At 41.4% G+C, this 7,939-nt stretch overlaps 1 protein-coding gene across 1 annotated transcript; it reads right to left on the bottom strand.

The window, feature by feature from the left end:
• Positions 1–440: 440 nt before the first annotated feature.
• On the bottom strand, positions 441–7,624 carry LOC115398242 (protein unc-45 homolog B-like). Its single transcript, XM_030104923.1, has 20 exons — positions 7,534–7,624; positions 6,968–7,129; positions 6,842–6,878; positions 6,566–6,741; positions 6,289–6,378; positions 6,008–6,175; positions 5,761–5,926; positions 5,339–5,509; positions 5,070–5,241; positions 4,640–4,940; positions 4,271–4,365; positions 4,003–4,144; positions 3,411–3,551; positions 3,186–3,313; positions 2,551–2,617; positions 2,358–2,471; positions 1,828–1,943; positions 1,623–1,740; positions 1,369–1,524; positions 441–866 (listed from the first exon to the last, which is right to left on the bottom strand). The coding sequence occupies exons 2-20, from the start codon at positions 7,127–7,129 to the stop codon at positions 594–596; spliced, it is 2,793 nt and encodes a 930-aa protein (XP_029960783.1). The 5' UTR covers positions 7,534–7,624; the 3' UTR covers positions 441–593.
• Positions 7,625–7,939: the final 315 nt, after the last annotated feature.

Consider the following 7,939-nt stretch of genomic DNA (forward strand, 5'->3'; position numbering starts at 1 on the left):
CGGCGAATGTAATGTAAAAGCATGAACTTACAAGCACAGTGTGGAATTCCTCAATTCCTTTGGTGTCCAAATGATACATTGACAACATTTTACAGAACACAGAACAATGATCAATTTGTATGTCTGATCCATTTTTCTGAAAAGGATGAAGAATCAAAAAATGACACTACTGACTTATCAATAACTCAATCAACTCTGTCAGCTGGGGTCAGCTCTAACGCCGGACACTCTGAGTTGGATCCAGTGGTACTGAAATGTACATGTCTTTCTAGATAAAGAGAGATTAAGGTGTTAGTGTTTAAAAAAACAAAACAATGAGACACAGTGTATACATTACAACAAATTTATGTTCATACCTCCACTCACAGTTACAGCTCAGTACAAACAAATAAAAAAAAGAATTCTACTGTAAAACAGATGTTTTATGGTAATATACTTCATTGGCTAATCCCACAATAGCAGATATTATGAGGACTATGCTTAGAGATTTTAAGCCAGACATAAAAATACTTAAAAATCGCATTGAAAAAAGTCTCTATTTAACAGAGGGAATAGAGAAGAATGTCAGCTGCAGTTGTTTGGTTTGTTGCATTTTAAGAAGGGCTGCTGAAAGGCTTGATGAGACCAAGATCCATAGCTCTGACAAGGCAAGCGCGTGCAGTATCGATGGGCTCCTGCCTCTTGGGATTGTCTGCCGCCTTGCCGATAATTGTGAGGATTTCCAGCATCTCGCTCTCTATCAGCTTCTTGGTCAGCTCATTGTCGTCAGAGTTGAACATGTTATGGACGATCACAAGGCCGCGGTGCTGGATGTGCGGGTTATCATGTAGACATAGTCTCTGCAGGATCTCAAGCCACTGGGCAGTCTGTTGGTAGATATAGAATACTCAGTTACTGATTGATTTGAGCTCTCATGGTTTTGAAAATGAGTTGCCCTTGTTCATGCAAAGTAATATTACCAGCCAGTCCAAAGTATCACAGTTTCATTTTGCTCAAAGATCATAAGAAGGAGAAACCCCCAAATGCTTACCGCTTGCCACACAATACCCACTTCCTAATTGGTGTGGTTAAAATGCAGAGGGCAAATGTCAATGTACTACCATCTGAAGTTGACTGATGACTCAAAATTGCCCTGAGGTGAGATGAATCATTTGAACTATTGCCTGTCAAACTGTATTGTCTTTTATGCCAAGTAAGATGGGATCATTTGGTTATCCAGAATAGTTTTAGCCACTTTGCTGTGTATCCAGTTGCACTATGTTTTATCTAGCGGGTGTAATTGGTGAGCTTTTAGTCAAGGGCAAATGCTAATCAAACATTGTTGCCATGCTGGTATTTTATACCCATGCACATGATTCTTGCACATACCACTTGGGTCATTTTGGTGCACAGCTTCTTCTGAGAAGCAGTGATCATGGCCAGAGCTCCAGCTGCAGCTATCTGAAGTTTTTCATCATCTTCTCCACACAGCAGCACCAGGAGCTTCAGCTTGTCATTACCATCTTCCAGGTATCGCTCTTGGACCTAAAACAAATAGAAGTTGACCTCTCAGACAAAAAAAACTTGTTTTAACTGCAGTTTGTATGGATGGATTTCCATGCTATTGGCTTGGCTGTCCTCACCTCTTTACACGTTACGAGGTTGCACATGCATTCAGTGGCAGCTTGTCTGAGCTCGTCATGCTCCTCAAACATGTAATTCTCAATATCAGGCAAAGCATTCTCTTTCACAATCTTTACCCTGAAAAACAAATAAAGCTCAAGTAAAAAACACATTCTGGAAAAACTTGCGTTTTTGTCAGAAAATAATCATCGCGTCAAATGTCACCTCAGTTTTTCACTGAATCCAGCAAAGTTGGTGAGGCCTCGCAGAGCTTCAAAGTTCTGCATCCCCTCTCTGTCTGTGTGAAGGAGGTTGACTAAGGGACGGACCACCTCATACACCTGTCAAACAACAAAGACACTGACTGAGAATTCATTTTGAAAATGTCCTTTTTTAAACTATAAACTTCTACCAGCAACTCAGAGTGACATACTGAATTATCCAAAGCACAAATAAACAAGATATGTCCATAATGAGAACCCATTTGTAGACATAGAGTAGAATGTGAGGCCTCTGGGAATGTAAATTTGGGATAAATGGGGCAGCTTTAGGCCAGTTGAAGTAGGTTCTCTTTCGAGCCGCACGTTTTACACCTTGCCTGGCAGCTGTGGTGTTGGTGTGTGAGTTCTATATGTGTGAATACGGCTAATGAAATAATGCGTGCACAGGCATGCTTAGTTGGCAATGTGAGGTGAATAAGTAAAAATCAATGTACACTGAAGTAAACAAAAGCATGCTAATTGTTTGTCACTTACCCTTTCACCAGGAAAAGCGATTTCTGGATTGGAAATAGCTGCTATTTTGGCGAGGGCATGACTGGCTTTCACCTTTCCAGCATCTGTTCCTTCCAGAGCGAGTGGGATCAAAGCCTGAGGGCACAGCAAAATGTGATTCCAGTTTAATTGCAATGATAAAACATATCTGGGATAGTGATGATATGTTTCCTACCTTTCCACCACCTTGGGCAACAATAGTACCACGATCTTTTGGATCATCAGACAATGCCAAAAATACCCTAAAGTTGAAAGCATAAAAAAAGCATTAGAAATCCTACATAAACAAAAAAAAATGCATTTATTTTATATATAATTTATATATAAAATGTGTATCAGGTCATTGTTTGGGTGAAAACGCTAATGCAATCTTTTGTTATCTAATCAGAATCAGAATCTCTTTATGGTCATTGTTTATATGCTGCCGTGCACGCAAAGCCTTTCAACAGGATCAAAAGGCATAAAATAGAGTTTAAGAAACTTTAAATGCAATAACTAAGATAAAATATGTACGCCCAAAATACACAAATGTAAATATTCCAAGAAGTTGCAGCAGAGAGCAGGGGGAGAATGTGTGTGCATGTGTGTTTGTGTGAGTGTGGGTCCAGGAACGTGAGTCAGCAGGGAGGGGGAAGTGTGTAACAGGAAGTGTGTCAGATGGGGTCTTTGCTCAGCTGAAACTGACGTACAGTGCTACAGTAATCATTATCATTATTGTTATTTTTGTGGAATGCTTTACAGAGTTTCAGGTCATACCAGTCAACATATCCCAGGGCTTGTTCACTACTTTTCTGTAAAAATGCTTCATACCTTGCCAGCATCTCTTTCGTCTGGTCTGTCAGAATGGAGCTGTCTGCTTTGACCATGACAGCAAGGGCTGATATGACTCCGGCCTTCAGCAACCGCTTCACTCTTTTCTCAATGAAGTCTTTTTTGTCCTGAGAAAGAAAAGTTGCTCATTGTGTGCAATTAGTTTGCACATGACTAATACTTTCCATGCAGTCGAGACGGTTCCTGTTCTTCTTCCTGGTTTACCTTGGGGTGTTGCTCAGGCACGTGTTGCTTTGAGAACTTGGCGAGTTGCACCAGTTCAGGGATGATCTCCTTTTTGTCGTAACAGTTGGTGCAGTTAACAAGAATGCACGCCACTGCATATAGGATGGTTTTGTCCTTTGACTGAAAACCAATAGGAAACCAGAGAAGTTACAGGAAGACTGAAACAAGAAATTTGTATGGTAACACTATGCAAATTAACTTTTGAGATCCAGTTTTACTTTGAGACAAAAAACCAAGGTCTACACAATTTATACCAACTGTTCTTGTATTATTTCCTCATATTTTGGATTTGTCTCTTCACCACTCCATAAATCAGAAAATAATGTGTGTATTATGAAATGACCTACTTGGTATAATCTGGCATAAATTCTCATTTGAGTGAATGTAGAGTTGTTATACAGTAATACACACATATGATCCCTCTAAAACAAACAAATAATCAAAAAAATATCATAAGTCTCTATTTTAGTGTTATTTTTCCCCTTGTCTGATTAGTATTTTTTAGTAAAAGCCCACACTCTGAAAACTGACAGTTGATGATTTTTCTTATGTTTGTTGGTTGTTTCCATACCTTGGCCAGTTCGAACATGGCTTTCAGGGCCATTTCATCCTCCACAAAGTCATCTTTGACATCAGCATCATTTGTCAGATAAGCAAGACCCTCAGTTGCCCACTTCCTGGTTTTGGCATCAATTTGGGGATTACAGAGCCACCTAAAACCACAGAGGGAAAGAACTCAGTTGTGTGGATGAGAAGTGCCGTGCATGTGCTTTAATGAATCTTTTCAATATGCAATAACAAAAGAAAACGGTTGTTATTTTTCGTGACTCATCGCTCACTTCCTGCACTGCTTGGCGAGCTTCTCAGTGGAGCCCTCAGCAAACTGCCTCAAGCTGTAGTCGTCACCTCCAGCTGAGCCCAGCTTACAAAGACCCTGCAAAGCACACAGACATGAACATGCATGAAACACAAATCCAATGTTTCTATGTTTATGTTCTCTTTTTAGTTTTCATGCATGATTTATTAAAAACTTTATCTAGTATTTTTTTGTTTTTTACTATAAGTATATGCCAATGTTTATGTTAAGCATAACGCTTAAATCTGTGTATCTACAACTCTTTAACTCCTTGCTTTGTTTTCACTTTTCCATGTTTTTCTTTTTGCCTGTATAATAAACTCATAAGAAAGTCGTCTTCCCACACACTCACCACCAGCGCTCGTATTTTAATCTTCTCGTTCTTGGTCTTCTTGTAGATGTCCTTCAGCAGAGACACGCCATTGGTGATGATGAAGGTGGCGCGGCTCATCTTTGTAGAAGAATGGATCAGCGCCTCCACCGCAACCATTTGGTCCACCTCGCGCTCCGAGCCGCACAGAGCCACCATCATCTCCATGATGCCCTGGTGTCCAATCAGGGCGTTGCCGACGTCAAAGGGACCCTGGAGCAGCCCGGAGATGGTGTTGATGGCGTGGATGGTCTTATCCATGTTGTTGGGGTCGATTTTGGATCTGTTTGGAAAATGCATTGACAATAAGGTAACGACTGAACAAAGAAAGTATTGAGCCGACTGGGCTTTCATGCAGGATGCTTCATGTTGTCACATGTGTTGATAGTGCATGGCGAAGTGGTGGACATACTTGATATATTCATCACAGATGTCCCTGAAGTTGTTTCTCTCCGGGTCACATTTGAGGTCGTCATACAGCTTGTTGAGAAGCACGCTGGCAATCAGCTGTGTGTTTTCTGTCAGGAGCAGCTGGTCAGGGAGTTCAGGAACCTGTCCACAAACCTTCAGGATCTTCTTCAGACCTGAAAATGCAACACGGAGAGACTCCGTCAGAGACTGGCGCTGCAATGACAGGCTGTAGCTTAAGGCAGAAAAGTGAGCTCGTGCAGTTATACTCACCATGGTCAATTGTGAAGAGGGCCCTTGAGTTGTCTTTTTCTTTCTTCCCCTTGCGGGGCACATTCTTGCACAGGAGATTGAGCGCCTGATCTCTGCCGTGGCCAGACACCTTCTTACTACCAACCATCTCCAACAGAGAGAGAAGGATGTTTTTAAGGTCCTTGGCCGCATCTGAGAACAAACAAGAATAAATTAGTATGAAAAAGTGCAATCAGCTAATGATCTAGAGGTTACAGCAACAACTTTGTAGCTGGAACTGAAAATTTGTTCTACATCAAGCATGAATATTATGAAGGGAGCAGTCAGAACTCACAATATTCATCATAATATTCTCTGTTTTGCTTAAACATTACAGGGAATTATAGCTGTGACAATATTCCTCATGATAAAGCAAGTGTGGACGGACGACTTTTCCAGCTCACCTAAAACCAAGGAGGCTTCCTTCCCATAATCCCTTTTATCTCCCCCACTGAGCGAGTCATTGATGCACTGGAAGAGGTTGCAGGTTGCCAGAGCGATTTCCTCATTGTCAACAGCCATGATGCTGCAGATCTTATCAACACCCACCATGTTAACGATGGCCATGGCCTGTTTGAGGGGAAGACATTTGATAAACATACATATCTGTGTTAAGAGGAAAAAGAATTTTGTAGCATTTTTTCTACTCACCCGCGCTTTATGCCCGGTGCACATTCCTGACAGCGTGCGAACAGCAGCCAGGATCATTTCCGGTTTGCCTGTTTCTATCATGTTTTGTAGAAGCTGCACCCCATTATTCTGGAAGATTCTCTCTGCTCCGGCGTCCTCTCTTGACAGCACGATCAAGTTGTTGGCCGCCTGGACGGTTAAATTAAGTAAATATTTGTCAAAATCCCAGATAAAAATATTAATCTTGTTTTCTGACCAGTAGGAATTTCACTCAGTCAGAAACAGTATCAAAAGCTTCTTACTTTTTCCTTTTTGTCTTTTTCCATTTCTTCATCAAGCAGAATGTCGAACATGTTCTGTACCCGTGAATCTGTGGAGAACGTTGTTTTGAGCTGAGGAGAAAAAAGAAAACTGAATGAAAGTCTTCAAGCCGTTAGTGACATTTTTTCATTTGGGCCTTATTTATTTTTAGGCCACAAGAATTCTATCTACACTGCCTTCAATGACCCATGAATGAATTTTTTAAAATGTGAGACCTGGATGAACATTTCCATTTGGATATTTGTGCCTAATACTGACCTTGGCCTGGATTTCGGCCCCCAGCCTGCGGAGAGTTTCCAGAAAGGTCTTATTTTTCGGTTCAATAGTGGCGCATCTCTGCACGTCTTTGAAGGCCATGTCCAACTTTCCGAGTTTTTCCAGGGCTTGACAGCGTCGGTACAAGGCTTTCACATCGGCTGCATCGACGTCAATTGCTTTATAAGGGGTGAAAAAAACAGTCACGATGAATTTCAAGGCTTTTGCGATACCGAGTGCTTATTTTCAGTTTCTTCAGTTTCTCAGTCATCACACTACCTTTACTTGCATCAGATGCTGCGCTGGAATAGTTTTCCTACAAGTAGAAAAATAGTCTTTTCTTAGTGAGATCATTTACAAATACACTTTTAATTTGTGTTTGTGCTGCCGAATGAAGCTGCTTACCTTTTTAAGATAGCATGCAGATCTGTTTCTGTGAATGACAGCCAACACCTTCTTGTCCTTGCACATCTTGATGGCTTTGGTGTAGCACTCAATGGCCTGGTCGAAATCCCCAGCCTGAAAGTGCTTGTTTCCCTCATCTTTTAACTGCATTGGCTCTCCCATCTGACAGAAAAAGGAGACGGTCAGTGATAACAAAACACAAAAGACAAAATAAATCATTTAAATGGTTTACACTCAGTGTGAGGATCTTTTCATCCAGGAGTGCAGGAATCATAACACAGCGCCAGTAAAAATCAAGTTTAACACTTCTGTAGATTTGTGACTCTTAGCATTCTTCCTACCGTTGTCTCGTCGGCCTGGCTGTGCTGAAGCAAATGGCCATACACGTGTTATCTCTAAGTTTAAATGGCCTCCCGCAGGCCTTATTTGGCATGATCTCATACCTCTTGTCTGAGCCTGCAAACCTGTCTTTCCCAAATGACTGACACAAATCCCCTCCTGCTGGCCTGACAGACAGTCTGTGTACCTGCTGAAGTCCCAGTGTGGAGGTGAAGTCTGTACTGTACCTTTAGGTTGTGTGTCCTTTCTTCTTTGCTATTTGGTTTTGCGTGTTTCTGCTGCGTAGATGAGCTGGACTTCAAGTCACTACGAAGTGTAACTTTGTCTTGACTTAAGTAACCGTGCCCCTCCGACAGCTCAATTTATATTTATAGTGGGCCACAGTGTAGTGGGACGGGGCTAAGATGGACCATCGGAGACATGCAGGGGATCATTCCTCAGTGTACACACCTTCCTGAAGACATCTTTGTCTTAAAAAAGGATTTTAATGAAAAATCTTTTAACTGCAGCAAACATCCCATCTGTTCTTGTTGTTATCATCCAACTTGATGAGGAAAAAGTGCTTTTTAATGGAGTAAATTGTGTGAGCATGAACCCCTTGAAGGTGGTCTACTCCTGATAAGGTCTATTTAG

The sequence above is a fragment of the Salarias fasciatus genome, chromosome 12 (assembly GCF_902148845.1).
Source record: "Salarias fasciatus chromosome 12, fSalaFa1.1, whole genome shotgun sequence".
Classification (NCBI taxonomy): Eukaryota; Metazoa; Chordata; class Actinopteri; order Blenniiformes; family Blenniidae; genus Salarias; species Salarias fasciatus.